Source organism: Varanus komodoensis, unplaced genomic scaffold, assembly GCF_004798865.1.
Source record: "Varanus komodoensis strain SLA01 unplaced genomic scaffold, ASM479886v1 scaffold1, whole genome shotgun sequence".
In the NCBI taxonomy this organism is placed as follows: Eukaryota; Metazoa; Chordata; class Lepidosauria; order Squamata; family Varanidae; genus Varanus; species Varanus komodoensis.
Window position 1 is genome coordinate 104,005,304 of NW_025335268.1, and position 19,457 is coordinate 104,024,760.

Here is a 19,457-nt window from a genome sequence, read left to right on the forward strand (position 1 = left end):
TTGGATTAATCTAATGGGATGTGCTCTGATCACCAGGAACTGTTCAATTTAGGAGAAGCCCAAGGTGCTGCTGCTTGGAGTATGTGGGAGCCCGGGACAAGTACCGGCTATTTCAAACTTTATGCAGCCTCACAATGAGTATTGCTGCTAGATCACTGTACACTCTTAAAGTGGATAATCCATGCATCTCCAAATATTTGTAGGTATCACATATACATTTACATATTAAAAACATATCTTGGGTATACAGTTAAAAACTTGTAATGCGTGAAATGGTCCTTAATTTGAAGGCCAACTTTAAAAAGACCTAACTGATACTATTTGCTAGTGATCTGAAACAAACAAACTAAAAATCGGCTGCCAATCTAACTAAACTTGCAACTATATATCCTTTTAAAATAAGCTGTCCAGAATTAAATATCCAAGCTCAAAGATCTATTCCTTTATCAAAGCACAGATGGTAAAAGTGTAACGCCCCATCTTAACACAATAGGTAAGGGCCATGCCAATGGTTAGCTTTATACTTAACATCCCAGCAATTTGTCTTGTGTCAGAAAAAGTACAAGGCATTTGGACTGTATAAAGAGGGGAATCCAACAGAGGTGCTTCCAATTTCACAAGGGCTTTCATGCTGTGAAGCACACAGAGACGCACACAGAACCCTTCCACAGTGCAGCATAGAGTTGAATTTGGTGTGTTATACTATGGATGCAGTAACGTAAGAAAACAGAATACAGTCACATGTGGCTGTGTATAGTCATACAGTCATTTAGGCTTGTGCTGCAGGCAATGGCAGTTCCTGGTGCATCATTCACCCAGACAAACTTCGGCTATGATTTCTAAATTTAACACTGTCCTATCATTGACCTCTCAATAACATCCTGAACTCAATAATCACACTGAAAATACACAAGGAGATGCAGAATTTGGCAGATGCATCTCTGAAGTAGACAGCATTATTCATTTCTCTTAGTAAACCAAGCAACATGTTGTCCTGATTTGCTGTAAGTTGTTTTAACATTTGCAGACACAAGACCCAAAGTCATACTGCCAAGTTTTATTAGAACTACATCCTATAAAGCACTGATTCCCAAAGTGGTAGGTACTGCTCTCCTGGAGCAGTGGAAATATGCGGGATGCAGTGACTGGTTGCTTTAAATTTGCAGTAGAGCAATAGACCTAACACAAAGAAAGAGGCGTGGAGATGCTAGGGTTGTTGCCCAAGAGGAAAGGAGTGGCAACCTGAAAAAAAACTTGGGGACCACTGCTATGTGGCATCATTCTTTACCTCGCTCTGCAGCAGGTGAGCTCTTTTTGCCCACTTCATCCTCAAGTCTTCAGGAAGTGCTGTATAGTCATGCAGTCTCATCCTGTAATCCTGGTCACTCACTAGGTTCTGGGCCTTTCGGGCATGAACTAAATTTACCATATCCAAAGGCAAGTGGTACTGTGAACGAACGTCTCTGAAACCTTTCTTGTACTCTTGCTCACTCTGTAGTTTAGCGGCATACAAGCAGTGTAGCAGATTGGTATCATCCAGAATGCTTCTGGCACCAATATGCTTCCCTCTCTCCTGAACAAAGTTGTGCTTGTACTGGAGCTGTGTAGGAGAAGAAAAACACTAATTAGTTTGCAAGCATGCATTTACAAAGTATTATGACAAGGAAGGAAGGGAGGGGAGGGGAGGGGAGGGGAGGAGAAATTCAGTATTACACTGAAAAATTTTCATGAAACTTGAGAATTAGATTTGGGTGCCAAGTATCTGAATATTTTGATATCCGGTAAGCCTCCCAAACCAGGATGTTGCCGAAATGGACAAACTAATATTCTAAAGTATATACTTCTATGCATGTTTATATTTCTCTTAATTTTCCATGGATATGTAAGTAGAATACACTAGAAAATAAAGACATGGATGAAGTCTTTGCTTAAATGGGTATTATTTTGCATTTTCTGGATAAAATGAAACTGAGCATTCAGAGATACTTTTTCCTACTGCAATTCCCACTGCAAGATCTTCAGCTTGGCTTGGCTTCTGATTAACAGTGACTCTCTTTTTTTAATTCACACAAAGAATCACATTCATAAGTAATATATTCTGTCTCACATCCTTGTCTCACATGATTAGGGGACTGCTTTAATTCAGTAAAATCTGCTTTAGACAATGTATTACATGAAGTTAACAAAAATTAGGCAAGATGGAAGGCTGCATAATTCAACTCACATCACTGGCAATTTCTCTTGAGGCCTTGGCTGTCTGGAAGGGGATTGCTTCCATTGTCAGCTTGTAGCCTTGAGCACGTAGATTATGCCAAGATTCCCTGTACTTTGCCTAAAGTGGAAATGGCAATGTTAGATTTCTTGCTTAATTTTTAAAATGCAAGTAAATTAACCAAAGGAACCTTCTCTTGATTGCTGTATACAGCTAGCAAAGCACCTCACATCTAGAGATAATATTTTCATCATTTGTAGACAAATGCACAGATCAATGCAATAAAAAGGTAAATAGTTCCTTATTCAGGTGGGACATTACATGATCCTTCTAGAATAGGTGTATAAGGGAAAGATGTGGCCAGTCCAGTGAGCCAGATGTAGTCGTCTATTAGGTATGGACAGATTTCAGTCCATTTCAACTTTACATGTTCATTTATAAATCTGGGCCAACCCATGTTCACATCTATCAGTATTTTTTTAAAAAAAGCACAATAAATCTATATTTACATATGTCTCTTGAATGTCTTTTCTTGCTAACTTAACATTTCTAACAATATTTTCCCTGAATGGGTAAATTTCTAACTGCTCTAAAATAGGCCTTCTCATACACATTTTGCTATATTTTTTGCGTTAAAAACTGCATTGCAAAATTCACAGAGCTTTAATATCAAAAACTGTGTTCAGGTCCATACATGAGTTCAGAAGGTGCAGATCAGGTTATGTTGCTTTGGAAACAGGGGTCCAACAAAATCTTTGGGCATTTCCAAAACCTACACAGATTTATTTATTTATTTATTAGATTTATATCCTGCTTTTTTCTTACAATCCACTCAAAGCAGCTTACATCATTCTTTTCTTCCTGCTCTCAGGCTTATCCCCACAACAGCAACCCTGTGAGGTAGGTTGGGCTGAGAGTCTGTGCCTGGCCCTAAGTCACCCAGTTGGCTCTTTAGCCAAGCAGGAACTAGAACCCAGATTGCCTGAGTCCCAGTCCCAGGCTCTTAACCATTACATCACACTGGCTCTCCATATTTATCCCACACACACACTTTGACTCAGCCTCCCGGCACAGACAAAATGAGGGGCCATGGCAAGGATTCCTGTCTCCATATATTAATCAAGTTAGGCCCTCTCAAGAAAAAAGGCAGGAGCAGAAGGGTAGGGCACAGGGCAGAAACAAAGCATTCTGCTGGCAATAATCTATGCAGGGAAAGAGGGGACGCTGTTGCTTCCACTGGGGAAGGCTGGGTTGGACTCTTTGACATGGATTTTGGGTGGAATATACTGAAGAATCTTGAACAACCAACGAAACCCAGATGACAGCAAGCTGATGCAGCAGTTTATTTCCCATCCTCTTCCTGCCTGCAGCTATTGATTCCCCCCAAAACCTCTCATGATGGTTGAAGAGACTTATAGAACACTGTGGGCTGTGTCTAATGGGATGATGCCAAAACCAGAAATGTTGCATAAGCGATTCAAGATTCTTCCATCCTACTTCAGGTGGTTTCCCCCCCTCATTGCTACCTACAATGTTCTGCAGATATCCTTTCCCTATGGAGAGGCTTTTGGGCTGCAGAGGAGTTGCTGCAGGGGAGAAAATAGGAAGGCATACCTTCTACTTGCACAGTGCTGGATATTATCCCATAATAATTACAGTCATTACTAAAAACAAGCAATGTATCTAAACAATATCTGGCTCCTAACAATTCATAACTCTAGAACAAACAGCAGCATAACAACAGCAGATTTCTAAGGTCACAGCTCATTTACCAAGCCTAGCAAAAACCATCTGCAGAACTCAGTGGCAATAATTAAGTTAAAATGCCAACTTAATTGGTGCAATATGTATGTTAAGGCACACCGCTAAAATGAAAAAGAGCAATTATGAATTTAAAAATAAGAACAAAAGAGCCAAGCATAGAGTGTCATAGTGATGGTAAAATAAATGCAAGGGCTTATTGATAGGGGAAATATTTCCAGATCAGTCATATGTTAATAAACAAATAATCTGCATCTAGCTTCTTAAAAAATCCACATGCAGGAAACAGCAAATGTCTTACTAGTGCCAATTAAAAAGTTCCTGTGGCTGTACACCTAACCTGCATGCAATAGGTGGCTCATAACCAGTGGGTTTAGGGGGGATGATGAGCACTGGGGCAGCACCAAGCACTTACCTCACTGACATTGATGGCATTCATTTTTGCCCTTTCAAATTCAGGAAGACCTAAGGTCACTGTGTAGTGATGCAAAGTGTTCTCCCCTGCTTCCTTGTAGAGGCGCTAGGATAGATTTTTTTTAAAAAATGTAGTTAACATTGTGTTCCTTCGATTTTCGATACATTTATGTTAGCATCCTGAATAAATATTTTTGCAGAAAATGTCCTAAAGAACTCGATGTTTCATACTGAAATAGTTTCTACCTAAAACTAGTTTCCCCAGCCTGGCCATGCTGGCTGGAATTTATAAAGGTTGCAGTCCAAAGCTGGGGAAGACTGATCTAAAAAGTCTTTGCATCAGATTTCCCATGGAGCAGTCCTAAGAGGAAGCAGAGTGAAGAGACAGTCAGTCCAGCACGTGCCAAGCCCTTCCAGCTCATGCCAGCCAGGGCAGAAGGTTGCTGGGCAGGGTTTACCCTGTAACTGACCTAGCAAATCTTTCCTATTTTGAATTCCCTTCACCCAGAAATAAAAGGAGATTCTGTTAGCTCTGGGGTGGTGTAGTTATTGGGACAACTCCTGGGACCTCTCAGGGGAACAAAGCAGCTTTGGATCCAGAGGTCCACTTCCTATCTGCCCCCAGAGAGTGTTCTTTAGAGATGGACAATTTTCCGCAAGCCAACTGATGTAGGGATTGTGTCCTCCCCTCCTCAATGCAGCCTCCAAAGATTGTTGACTTAGATTCTGATTCAAAATAGAGAAAAAGGGGCTGCAATTCAAGATGATTTGGCAAAGCCTGCAGACCCAGAGGTAAGCCTGGCAATAGCTGAAAGTCAGACAGTTTCAAGTTCAGGGGAAAAGTTTGGTGAGCTAGATTATATGGAATGGGGCAGGCCCAACATCGTTTGTCTGATATTGTTATTGCTTTACAGATATTTTATATAGTGCTAAAAGGACAGACCAACTGAGAGACATATGAATTTCCAGGTGACTGGCATATAAGCAACAAACTTTCACCTTGCAAGTGGGCTCAGGTTTTTGTTTTTGTTTTCATTTGGAAGGATTGGTATTCAGTTTGGAATTAGCTTTGCATCATTAAGCTGCATTTCTCTAAAGGCCAATATTCAAACCTTGCTTGTTTCCTTTGTTGGGGACTTCAACAGTACTCTCCTTTAGTATTACAAAACCCAGCTAGATAGTCAGCTTAGCAGAAGCTTTCAGTAAGCATTTATCTTGATCTGCTTGGAAGGATGGGGAATAGATCTGTCTGGGAGGTACAGGCAGAGTACCCAACTTGTCTCCTCCATGTACTTTGAGTCCCTCTCTCCTTGCCAGCAATTGTTCAGATTGCTGAAAAATTGCTATGAATATCCATAAATGCACAGTTCATAGTTTTAAATGCAAATACATGGTGCACAGAAAAAAGAATAATGCATGGTGACTGTCTAACCCAATTAAAGCAGGAATTGTTATTTATTTATGTATTTATTTATTTTCTTGTGCTGTATAGAAGGTCACTTCCAAAATAGGACTTGCAAGTTGTATAAGTACATTTATTAAAGTATTTATAGAATACTTATAAAGTACTATTTCAAACAACTGATGCCCAATGATTATGGTATATAAACTTGCTTAGTCAAACTGTGGCTTAGTCAAACTGTTAATGGACCAGAGATTGAAGCTAAAAAAAAATTATTTTGCTAAGGTATATAACAGTTTGTGTTAAATGCAAACATTTTCAACCCCAGATTCTGAACTAGCAATAATAAATACAACTCTGGTAATGGGGGATAATAAAGAAACTGATCTAGGGCCTTATTTGATAACATCTCTGGGAACATTCAATAAAGTTCTGCCATTTTTAAGGGGGTCCCCAAATTTGGACCATGACAACTCCCAGATGGGATTTTTTTTAAAAAAAAATGTGCTATGAATTTGCAAGGGTCATGTGTGTGTTCACAAAAAATCTGAAAGAAGATTGTTGGCCTCAGGTGTATTAAATGGGTTCCTGAACGAATTATTCAGCACCATACACATTAACCATCCCTATGACTGTCCTCCTAGCATGCTCCTTCTTTGCATCTCTTTGCATTATAGCTGCTTTCAAGTACAAAAAGAAATCTAGTTGTTCACATTCATATCAAATAGCTGCTCTGATTTTTGATTTTATTTTATTTGTTGCTGCTGCTTTGTTTTGAAAGAGCAATCTGATTGACAAAATGATACTAAATGTTTGTCCGGGAATAATAAAAAATGATCTAACTATGCTAAAGGATAAATCGATGATGCCTTTTTCTCCCTTTTTGATGTATTCTATTTCTCAGAGCATGCTTCTCTCTACCTCCCGAGCTCATTGCATTTTAAACAGCGTATTTTCTGATCCATGTTAGCAGAGCCTACCTCATTAGCAATCATATTGCTGAATTTTGCATGAAGGAGGCCAGGAGAGTCTGTCACCGATGTGTACTTGAAGGAATCTGGCTGCTGACGGTATTTACTCTGAATTCACACACAAAGAAAGATGGATGCAAGAGCTAAGCTGTATTGTAAGATAAGGACATTATATTTTGAGAGCTACTCATGGTTTCGGGAGCACTTTACAATGTCAGCAAAAAGTACTAGCCTCCTGACCTTCCTGCCAGTTTAATCCCTTGCCCTTACATTATTGCTAGATCCATGGCTACTTAATAAAATCAGCAAAGAGCACCATAAATGGAGTGACCAGTTTGTATAATCTCCTTTGAAGTGTGCACATATCATCAACAGTCTTGTTAAGATGGTAACATATTATCTGCAATGTTTGCTTGTTTATCTTTAGATTACTAGACCACCAAATGATCAAAACTGCCTTGGTGCTCCACAACAATGAAAACCATAGCATGCAATACAAAAAATGCAATACAAAAGTTTAAATGTTTAAAACTACAGTATAAAAATTATAGCCAATTAGAATTTAGCTGCTGTGCAAAGACTAAAATGCAGTATCAGATTTAAAACAGAAACTGTAAAATTAAAGTAAGCTGGCCCCAAGCCATTTAGGATTTTGGATGTTAATACCAGCAACTATTTCTCTATTTTACTTTGGTTTGGTTTTTATTTTTGAAATGTGTACTAAAAAGTTAAATCATCATCATCTCTTTCCAGCAGCCAGTGCAGAGCACAAAGTCTTGTTGTAATATGTTGCCCAGTCCCTGCTAACCTTCTCACTGGCCTATTTTGCACCAGCTTAAGTTTCCAGACTATTTTCAAAGGCAGCCACACATATACACATTACAGTAATCCAGTTGAGAGATGATTAGAGCATGAACAACTCTAGCTAGGCTACCTCTGCCCATGTAAGTACTGCAGCTTGAACTGATGGAAGATGGTCAGTGCCAGTGCTACTGAGTCCACCTGTTCCTTCTGGAATTGCAGCGCCCAGTGGCCAGTAGTGAAAGGAACAGTTTACTGTTCTTCTATCTATTGACCAGATGTCTAAGGGCTACAGAGTTCTATCATTATTTGTGGGATGTGTCTGCCTGCCTGCCTGCCTGCCTGCCTGCCTCTGTCTCTTTGTGTAAAACATCTTCTAAATTACCTCAAGGATCTTACAGTTGCAAATCAAGGAATAAATCTTATATAACAAACACATAGGATGAAGCTGATTCAGAGGTGGGTAATAATCACCCACAGTCACTTTTTTCATTCAGCTCCCTCCCTTGACATTTTAGATTTTAAATGCAAAAGAGGCTTTCTTTTCTGTGCCTTTCTATCCATTTTCAGGATATAGGAGATGGGCTATATTCTTTAGGATGCTAGTTCTGTACCAGATTGGATCATGAACATATCAACAAAAACATTCTTGATTGCTCCATAGTTACTGAATACCACATAGATACATTTACGAATTATGTAGCTGGCTTTTAGCTTAACCAAGTACATATATTTTTAGACCACTTTTGCATTTGATATGTTTTAAACAGAGCACTGTGGGAAATACATCTATCACAAAAAATATAATGAAACAAACCAAAAAGGGTTGTTTGCTATGATAACACAACATTGTCATCATATGTGGCAAACAGAAGTTTGTGTCATTGGCATGAACCATCACTCACAAATATTCCTCATCAAGAATACCAGCAGGCCTAGCATCATCTCTTGGTACCTCAGGGAAGTTGCTCACTCCCAGTGGACTAGCATGGGCCACTGGAATTGATACCTGCCCCAGGACTAGGCAACTATAAACCATCCTGTAAAATTCCTCACAATGCACCCAAGCAACACTGTTTATCACTGCTATCAAGAAAGCCCATGGTCAGGTGGGCACCAGTATTGGATGGGCCCCATGGAAGCCATGTTGCCGACAGTACATGCAAATCTTGAGCCAGTTCTTTAAAATAGTATTATTGAACTTGGATTTAGGTTTTCATGTTAGGTAAAATGGAAGTCTTGTTTATTTTGAAAAAGTGAAAATTGATTTTTCCCCTATACCTGAAAACATATAGTAAAATTCAGTTAAGTCAGAATTATTTCACTGATCCACGGCTTATAAGGCCAAAGTTTAGCAGACCTTCTGAACTACTTGCACAAACATCCTGTTCTATAATCAGGACCCAAATGGCTGATACATAGAAAAAAGTTGATACTTTAGAGTGATACTTTATTTTTAAAAAGTGAGAGAGAAATGAAACAGACATCTATGAACACTGGAGAGAGCAGACAATTGTTAGGCAGAGGAGTTCTGGCACAAACAGAAGGCCTTGTTAGGCAATTCTTTCTTCCTCACTGGATGTTTTGTGGTATGAAAAAGGTCAGAAAAAGAAGAGGTGGAAAACATGGGAGGTTATGATAAGATAAATCAGATGGAGCTTTGTAAAATTCTGTGGATAAGGCAGTGGGGATTGCACATTAAAAGTATCATCTGGCAGCATCCACACACAGGGTCAAACTGGATATGATTAGAAATGTATACTTATTCACAAGCTGAGATCATATATAAGGGAAGGTATGTTGCCAGAAAGGGGGGATAGAACTCCTCCCCAGACTTAGCTCTACTTCTCAAAGCATCCTCTCTCCACAAAAATGGCATATTTTCAATATCAGAGGCAGACTGGGAGTAAAGAGCCTGAAGCCCTGGAGCAAGGGAAGGTAAAGTGGGAAGGGTTCTGCTCCCCTCATCTGTATAAAAAGCTGACACCATGCTTTATATTGGAATTGGGCAGACATATGAATAAATCTTTGCATTGTTTCAGGACCCATCCTTTCGCTCTGGAGAAAAATGTGAGGAATTGTTAAAAAGCAAAAGAGCAGTGATAGGGAGAGGGAGCCGTTTTCTCTCTAGGCTGCTTATGCAGAGCCACCTGGGTTTTTGACAAATGCAATTCTATGTCTAATAACAGAACACAGGCTTCCTTTCATCTGGAAAGAAACATTTCCTTCTATAAAGTATCACCCTAACATACCAACCACTTGGGTCCTGATTACAGAACAGAAAGTTTGTGAAAATAGTTAGGAAGGTCTGCAAAACCTTGAACTCATTCAGTTCACCCATGACATGAATTGAGTGATCAAATAAAGAGGGAGGGTGGGGAATGGAGCCCACCCTTAATCCAGGGAGTTACTTTGCCAGCCCCTTTTTACACAGACATCTGGCAAACCCTTGTTTGTAGTGGAGAAATCAAAACCCTCTTTTGTTACCTCACTGATGAGTTCAGAAGCTTTCTTCTTTGCTTCAATCTCTAATGCCCCTGGTACAATGCAGCCAACTCCTCTCATAAAGTTCAAGTCAGACCTGTATAAATTCTATGGGAAAACAATCAAAAGTAATTTCCAACACAGAATGTGAGAGGCGGTATAGCAATCTGAATGCATTTGTTAGAAGTAACATCTGCTATATAATATTTGTGTATCTCTCAACCTTTCTGGAATTGTATTTGCATGTTTTGATTCATGCAAGCACAAACATATTCTTTCTCCCTCCAACCCGACCCCCCCGCCACCCATACATACCTATATCTCTCTACTTACAAAATGGCAAAAAGAAAAAAAAAAACTATTCTCACACACACACACACACACACACACATATGAGAATAGTTTTTTTCTTTTATATATAGTATAATATAAAGTATAATATATAAACTATTCTAAAATGCATATAAAGTATAAGAAGATGATGAATGTCTGATTTTGCTCTCAAAATGCCTTTAACTGGAAAGCCCATTTTAGGCAAATTCTTGCCCAAAAAGTTTATTTTTGAACAGTAAATAAATATAGATCACATAATATATAGCACACAAATCACACAAGTTACAACACACAAATCAAAGCAGCTGATTGTTTGGATTAAAGCCTTCAGTGTTTGACATAGGGCACAAAGTCACAAAGTCAACATGCTAAAGACTGTACAGAAAAAATATTTTACCTCACTCTGTAGATTATAAGCTTTCTTGGCACACTGCAGCCTAACATCTTCAGACAGAGAAGTGTAATCATGAAGCAGTTGTCTATATTCCTGATCGCTGACTAAAGACTGAGCTTTTCTTGCATGTACTAAATTCACCATGTCTAATGGAAGGTGGAACTGGCTCTTTTGATGGTCAAAACCTTTCTTGTAATTCACCTGTGATCGCAATAAAAGGAAGAAAACTGTTGTTTTGAGGTCATGGCTCACACAAAACACTCTCAGAAATTATTTTACATCCTCCTGAATTGATTTTGCATATACTTTTGATTCATGTTTAATTGTTTATTTTATTATTATCACTAACCATCTTTTTTAAATTGAGTCAATTAAAATTAAACATATAAAGAAAACAGCAAACAAAATGAAGGCAGCTTTGTCATGCAGAGCACACTTTAATTAGACCTCTGGATGATGGTGGTGGCATAGTTTCAATCCTTGTGTTAAACCTTAGTTATATAAGCCTTAAATATTTCAGAATTGTTCCTTAGTGATTATGACCCGGTAACATTGCCTTGCCACAACCATGGTTATGAAAAGAGAAATGCTAGCACAAGAGTGTGTACTCCGTTTTCTTTCCTATTTTCCCTCCTTCCACGTTTCTCTTGCATTCCTTCTTCTTTTCATTAGAATTGGTGCATTGCCATGCCTGCCCCAGTACTACAAAGTAACCATGATTAGCTCACATCCCCGTTTGCAAATCTGCTTCTCATCCTGGCTGAAACTTTTAATTAATTGTCTACTTTGACTAGCATCAACATCAGTGCAGATGTAATTCTACACTACGGTAGGCTCTAAAAATTACAGGGGTAAGAATTCAAAATTCAGAGAGAAGGCAACTCCTGTAACTACTGTTATGACTGGAATGTCGTCAACTTCTCCATCCTTAAAGATCAGCTGGTGCACCACATCTGCATGTGCTGTTGCCTTCTGAATCCTGAAATTCTTATCAATAATCTTGCTACATACATCCATGTGATATGCTTTGTTCATTCAGTGCTCTGTTCATCATCACAGAGCTGCTTCTTCCACTGAAGTGAATAAAGAGATTTAATATGAAGTAGAACGTCCATGCTCAAGAATCATAGAAAAGTAGAGCTGAAAGGGGCCAGGAAGGCCAACCTCCAACCTCTTGCAGGTCACCAATTTCCACCATCCTATTCAGATGATCGTCCAAGTTTCCAAACTTTATAAAGTATCCGAACTTTCTGTTCTGACTCAGGTGATAGCCACCAATTTGGATAGCTTTCAAGGGGGGTTAGACAAATTCATAGAAAATAAGTTTATCAGTGGCAACTAGTCATGATGGCTATGCGCCACCTCCAATGTGAGAGGCCAGATTCCACTTTATAGCTTTAGAGCACGAGAGGAACATTGTGCTTGTGGGCTGCCCAAAGACACCAGACAGGCCACTGTTAAGTGACAGGATACTAGATTAGATGACCTTTGTTCTCATCCAGCAGGTTTCTCCTTATGTGCTGCACAAAGGTGAATATGCAAAATCAGATTATACAATTGTTTTGAGTGTACTGGGCAACTTTGGATCATTCAAAGAATCTATCAAAGTTTCTTTCTCATAATGGACTTAGAAATCTGTCAGTACATAAGTTCTTTTCAGCAATGCAACAGTTCTAATTCATGAAGGAGAGACACCTTGGGCTTGCCCTGCCAACCTTGACGTCACCCCATCAATGAGGAAACTCTGAAGATGAGCTATAACGCTTTTCAACTGGAAGCGGTTGCAGTGATCTGCATGATCGAGAACTCCAATCAACATGAGTGGATCAGTGTATCCTTGTCATCCCTCCATGGATTGCAGCTGTTGACATCTGAAGAGGGCTCTGCTCATCTTTCATTGCTTGTGCTACTTACATCACTCTGTAGCAAAGCAGCATGCACTGAATGAGAAATGTTTATATCTTCCAAGCCACGGGAGCCAATCATCTGCCCTTTGGCTTTCTCAAACGCCTCTTTGTACTTGTACTGGGGAAGAAAATAAAATGAAGACATGATAAGGAAAGAAACATACAGACTTTAACCATATTACATTCTGGTGTTTCTCAGCAAGTGATTATTTTAAATAAAGACATGCTGACGCAACCAAATGGCCACTCTCCCACAGGACCAAACCAGCATTAAAATGGGTACACTGTGTTAGAAGCAGGTTGTGGGTTAAATTTTTGAGTTATACCTACTAAAATGTACTTTCTTTGACCAAGGAAGAATTTCAGAGAGATATGCATGGAGAACTCTAGGAGAGCCCACATTTTATGGTTTCAACCATATGTACGCTTCACTGAAAATATAATGTAATTTCCTATCATGTTATGATGGACTGGTAGACCCACTTCTTGCAGCTCATTACACTGGGTTGAACTAAGCTGCAATAATGTAAGGAAAGATGATCTGACATCTAAGCCTAACACTTGGCATACTGATTTAAAGGACTGGATAATTTTATGGGCATACCTACCGTTACATTAAAGAAAGCAAATAATTTTTAAATGATAAGAGGAATGCTATTCAAAGAACATGATTTGTACATCCTAGTAGAAATTATTCCAAAATAATTTGTAGAGTTTGAGCTCTTCATGCGTTTGCTTTCTGTCTACATTGTCCTTCTCAGCTCCAAGAAAATTGTGCCAAGAAGAATTCTTCTACAAAGATTTTAATTTTTATTCCAGATGCTGTTGCTATTATCTCAACTTACATCACTTATAATCTCATTGGAAGCCTTTGCACTCTGGAAAGGAATGGCATCCAGTTTCAGTTTATAACCACCATCTCGTATCTTGTTCCAAGATTCCTTGTAGCGGGTCTGTTTGAAAAGAGCACACAGGACCAGCATACATTTATTGACATCTGAAACTCTTCCCTACATCAAATGCCTTACCTAGAACATCAAATGCATAAAACCTAGAACTAAATCTGTATTCATTCCCTTGTTTCTAGATATGGATGGTGACACATTAAAGAAATCTCATAACACTTCAATGTCACAAGCCTCATCTGACTACTATTCCTTACTGAAAATGAGTAGTTCCAGGCTAAGTTATTTGACCTTAGGTTTCACTGTGACCAATGTGACAAATGACTTAACATAAGTCAGTGGGTTATAAATTCAAGTCAGGTAACCTAATGAAGATTAAAAAACCAGTGTATGTATCGGAAAAATTCAGGGTACAACCCACTGTGCAGTAAGCTGTTAGCCCGATTTGTGAGCAAGAAGATTGGGAAGGGTGAGGACCAATTACAGTTAGCAGTGGCACCAGTTTCTTTGTTTTGCTTATTTTATGGCCACCCATGGAATTAGCAGCAATAACACAACACCATTCATGATGACCTGGAGGTCACTTTCTTTTTCCTGGAATGCCACAGATGAAGCTGTGTGTGCATGGGTGGATCAGGATGGCAGTCATGGCCACCCATAAAAGAAAATGGCAGGTGCCAGTGAGGACACCATTTTTTGTGTCAATTACATTTTCAACCCGCATCTAGGGCTTTCTGAAATTTTAAAAAATAGCAAAAAGAAGTCTGATGCCACCAGCTATTACAGCACAAAATTAAAATAAATAAATGAAACAACACTGCCACTAATGGTAAACCCTGCCCTCCAACTGAGTTACGAATTTTGCAGCTACCCATGTTTGGGTCCCAAATGAAATTCATAGAAATGGTAATCCTGTTTAGTCCTAGTTCCCCAGCTCTTCTATGGTGCCCTATGAGCTACAGAAGCCAGCCAACAATACAACCTGAAAGGTGCAAGGTATGCAGAGTCACTGTCAAGATACAGGGAGATCCCAATTTTCAGTGGCCCCAATTTTCAAAAAGGGGAGTAGAGGGAACATGGAGAATTACAGACCAGTTAGCCTTACATTCATTGTAGGAAAAACAATGGAAAGGCTCATAATAGCGAGAGATCTGGTGACGCTAGATAGGGAAGGGAGACTGGTGGCCACACAACACAGCTTCCTCAAAAACAGGTCCTGCCAGACAAACCTTGTGGAATTCTATGACAAGGTTTCAAGGTGGCTAGACAGAGGGACGCAGTGGATGTGGTTTACCTGGATTTCAGCAAGGCCTTTCACAAAGTGCCCCATGATATCCTGGTTAAGAAATTGAGGAATTTTGAGAGAAACCAATGCCCTGTCCAATGGATTAGAGCATGGTTGACTGACCAAAAGCAAAGGGTAACCATTAGTGGGGAATCATGGGGATGGTGGCCAGTGACAAGCGGGGTCTCCCAGGGCTCTGTCCTGGGGCCAATCTTGTTCATTCTTTTCATCAATGACATGGAAGAAGGGGTGAACAATCTGCTGCTCAAATTCACAGACAATACTAAAACGGGGGCAGTGGCCACAACTGAAGAGCAGGTACTCCAGATCCAGAAGGATCTGGACAGACTATGGAAGTGGGCAGGAGACAACAGGATAGTGTTCAATATGGATAAGTGCAAAGTCTTGCACTTGGGGCATAGGAATTCATTTATTTATTTATTTATTTATTAAAACATTTTTATGCCGCCCCATTCGCCGAAGCCTCGGGGCGGCTTACAACAATAAATTAATATAAACATTAAAAATCCAAAAAATACAATATAAAATAAGCCGCCCTGGCCAGATAAAATCAGTTAATACTAACAGTTAAAATACCGCTTAAATAAAAAGTTTTTCGCCTGGCGCCGAAAAGCAAATAACGACGGCGCCAGGCGGACCTCTCTGGGGAGCGTGTTCCATAAGTTGGGCGCCACCGCAGAGAAAGCCCTCCTCCGAGTAGCCACCCTCCTAATTTCCTTCCCAGAGGGTTCCCGGAGAAGGGCCTCTCCCGCTGATCTCAAGGGGCGGCTGGGCATATATGGACGTAAGCGCTCCTTCAGGTAACTGGGCATATATGGACGTAAGCGCTCCAGGACACTCAGGAATGAGTGTCATAAGTACAGGTTAGGGGACAAGTGGCTGGAGAGCAGCGCTTGTGAAAGGCATCTTGGGGTACTGGTTGACTGCAAGCTAAACATGAGTCAGCAGTGTGATGTGGTGGTCAAGAGGACAAATGCCACCCTTGGTTGCATAGCTAGAAGCGTGGCTTCTAGATCGAGAGAGGTATTACTACCACTCTATACAACTCTGGTGCACCTGCAACTGGAGTACTGTGTTCAGTTCTGGGCCACTCATCACAGGAAGGATATGGCCAGGTTAGAGTCAGTGCAGCATAGGGCCACAAGGATGGTGGCCAGATTGTAGGGAAAACTGTATGAGGCGAGACTGAGGGAACTCGGTCTTTTCAGCCTGGAGAAGAGGAGACTCTGAGGGGATTTGTTGGCAACATATAGGTAAGTGAGGGGGTTTCACACGGAGGTGGGTAGAGACCTGTTCTCCCCTGCAGAGGAGGGGAGGACGCACTCTAATGGAACCAAGGTACTTGGTACTTCCTGACAGTTAGGACCCCAAGGGTATGGAATGGGCTTCCATGGGAGGTGGATGAGCCGCATCGGTGAGGGTGTTCAAAGATAGGCTAGACATGTACATGGTAGGCATGTCGTGAATGGAGCCGGCTGGAGCTGGGAGTCAGACTAGATGGCACGGGAGGCCCCTTATGACTCGCTCTGTTTCTATGATAAAATACCTTTAGAAAAGCAATAGCATCTATGTTGAATGTAAATAAGACACCAGGACAATATGTTATTAAAGGAAACGGTGGCTCTGTAAGGTGAATTAAATGTTGCTTGAATGAAAATCTTACCTCACTGATATTCAGAGCATTTTGTTTAGCTTGAAAGATCTCAGGAAGTTCTGCTGTTTGGGTGTAATGATGCTTTATGTTCTCTCCATGCTCCTTATACAGCCTCTACAAAATACAGAAAGCTGTATAAGACTATTCTACATATCCAACAATGATCCATGCAAAGCCGGGTTATCCATATATTATCAACCCATATGAATCTGATCGAGCACTTTGACGGCAGATTGTGAACACAGGTTATGAGGAGAGTGTACCAAAGCCAGTTCCACTGTGACACCCAGTATTGGAGCAGCCTTCCAGCAGAGATGTGGGTGGCACTTTAACTGACCACTTTTTGACAAGTTGTGAAGACGATTTTTCAACTCGTACCATCTCTGTCAATTCAATTCTTTGAAAAGCTTATTATACTATAACCATCTTAGTATTACTAGGATAATAAATATCTGTAATTGCTCAGCAAAGCATCCACCCAGTTCAACTCTGTATAGGTGGAGTAAAACGTCTTGATAAGGTCACACTGGAGTCTTCCTTTATAGGACACAGGCATTTATGGATTAAGAGTGCAATATCCTAGGAGTTTCAGTGATCTCCCACTGGTTTCTGAACATTATGATCTCTGGTGTCAGAGTAGTGCTCGTGTACTATTTGTTGATAGTGCAGAAAATGCAGTTAGTATTGATGTATTTGAGACAGTCATAACTGGGATAGCACAGTTGCACTAAACCTTTTAGAAGCAGGTTATTTCAGAAGCCAATTCAAGGTCCTGGTGTTGACCTATAAAGACCAGGCACCTAAAGAAACGATAACCTCCTGCATCAACCCCCATGTCAATCTGTTGCGTATTACTGTCAGCTACAGGTCTTCTCCTGCAGGCATCCTGGTATATATTTGTGTGGGGTTGGCTTACTTCATTTGCATATTGTCCAATAGTCTAATCTCTTTGGGCAGTTTGCAAAGGTTAAACACTTCAAAATATAACAAAACATAAAATCTGGGAAAGTTCAATACAGAATAAAATCAAAGTAAAAACAAACAGTCCAAGATGTTAAAGCTAAACGTAAACCCAAACTTAAAGTTATGATAGATAACAGAGATGACAGCACCTGTTAGGCAGCTGACATAATGCCCCAGTATAACATTGAAGCTAATTAAATGGCCTGTTATAGCAGACAGGCTTAGCCTGGTGCAGAAAAAATACTAGGTTTGGTGCCAGGCAGTTCTCAGTGGGGAGCTGGGGGGCGGGCAATCTTCACCTCCCTGCCCTCATGGCCTGCATTTTGCTAAACAGGCCCTTTGGCCCATCTCATGAAAGGAATCCAACACTCTAACCATCACGCAGGATCATAAATAAGGCACTGGTGGCACTAATATTGCACAATAAATCATTAGCAGCAGCACCCCTGTGCAGTTGTCCTCAAGCTTGTCCATGATCACATGGAGAGAATGCTTCACGATCTGGAAGCACCTGCATTCATCTCTATATGGACATGCAGTCATGTCTATCACTGCAGTCTCATGAGTGACCTTGAAGCTGAATGCAGGGATGACAGTTGTCATTGACATTGCTATTAATCGTGTAACCCAGACTGAGAGTAACAGTCATGACGATGACAATGATTTTACATTTCCAACCACCCAATGAAAAGAAGAAAGGTCTCCCAAATTATAATGCACTGATCTCATTACACATTGCAATTATTATAATATTTAGTATACAATCTGAATGTGTTAGGTTAGGGTTAGAAATACATCTGCATCTGTGGATGCGGGTTTCCCATTGGGATCAGTGGAGGATAGAAGGTTTCCATCCTAACTAAAAATAGCCTTTGTATGATTCACCTGATTAGAACGCAACCCTTTTCAGTTCCTAGGAATAATCTTAGTGACAGGGAATGAGAAAGAAAGCCAGTGCTTCAATCAGGTCGTTCAAAGAGGATACCACTCTTATAATCATAATGTATATACGTTATAACTTACATCCACAGCCTGGTTATAACTAATTCTAGCCTGGATCATCTCAGGAGTGTCTTTAATACTGGTAAACTTCAAAGCGTATGGATGCTGACGGTACTTCTTCTGTTGAGCAGAAAAAGATCAAAGCTATGAATTTTGTGCTGCTCTTTCATGATATTTGAAAGAAAAAAATTCATCGGTTGCTTGAGATTAGAGTGAATTTGTGAACATAATTATTATTCCTATTTCCTCAGCTTTATCTCCTAGGAAATTTCAGATTAATATTTGTTTCCATTTAACAATAATCTTTACCAGTGTAGTAGTAAAGAATGTCCACTTAAATTTAAGGATAATATTTAACATTATCTTATGCTTACTAAAACACTCATGATTCCATGAACTGAAAATCTTTTCCAACTCGTCTGAAGCAAAACAACAACAGCAAAACCCAGCCTTGTGTATTAAAAGGTTCTAAAGGTAAAATATAAACATTCAACTACAGTAGATATAATAGTAATACTCTCATATATTATCTGAAATTTTGTTTTCCTTTAGCTCCTGAACATGGCAGCTCTGTGACAATTGCTGAGTTACAGTCATGTAGCTATTTCAGCAAATAGCCTTGTGATTCACAGTGATTCAGCCATAAGCTTTTGCAGGTGCCATCCGCTTCATCAGATACACCTCCGACTGGCAGATTTCTATACATATGTTTTGGGGTAAGGGTGCTTTGACAAAGCTTTTTAAAAATTGCATTTGCATATGTTATCTTGGACATCATTACAATTATGTCTGTGCTGTCATCCTGCAATGTTTTGTGAATGGCAGCTCTTACCGCAATTATCATTGTCTGTGATATTTTCATTACACCTTTCCTACCCCAGCATGTGCATAAATCTGTCGGTCTTAGGGTAACACTTCACGTATTTGATGAAGTGGACAGTGTTCCTG

General features: G+C 40.0%; 1 protein-coding gene across 2 annotated transcripts in view; it reads right to left on the reverse strand.

The window, feature by feature from the left end:
* The window catches only part of LOC123027880 (nebulin related anchoring protein), a 73,445-nt gene that overhangs the window by 10,754 nt on the left and 43,234 nt on the right, over nt 1–19,457 (reverse strand). For both annotated transcript variants that reach the window (XM_044439190.1, XM_044439182.1), the window contains exons 26-35: nt 18,531–18,629; nt 16,554–16,658; nt 13,525–13,632; nt 12,687–12,797; nt 10,776–10,973; nt 10,049–10,153; nt 6,770–6,868; nt 4,389–4,493; nt 2,225–2,332; nt 1,289–1,600 (exon numbers count right to left, since the gene is read on the reverse strand). In XM_044439190.1, the coding sequence (XP_044295125.1) occupies nt 1,289–1,600; nt 2,225–2,332; nt 4,389–4,493; nt 6,770–6,868; nt 10,049–10,153; nt 10,776–10,973; nt 12,687–12,797; nt 13,525–13,632; nt 16,554–16,658; nt 18,531–18,629 (1,350 nt within the window). The remainder of the gene's footprint in view (nt 1–1,288; nt 1,601–2,224; nt 2,333–4,388; nt 4,494–6,769; nt 6,869–10,048; nt 10,154–10,775; nt 10,974–12,686; nt 12,798–13,524; nt 13,633–16,553; nt 16,659–18,530; nt 18,630–19,457) is intronic.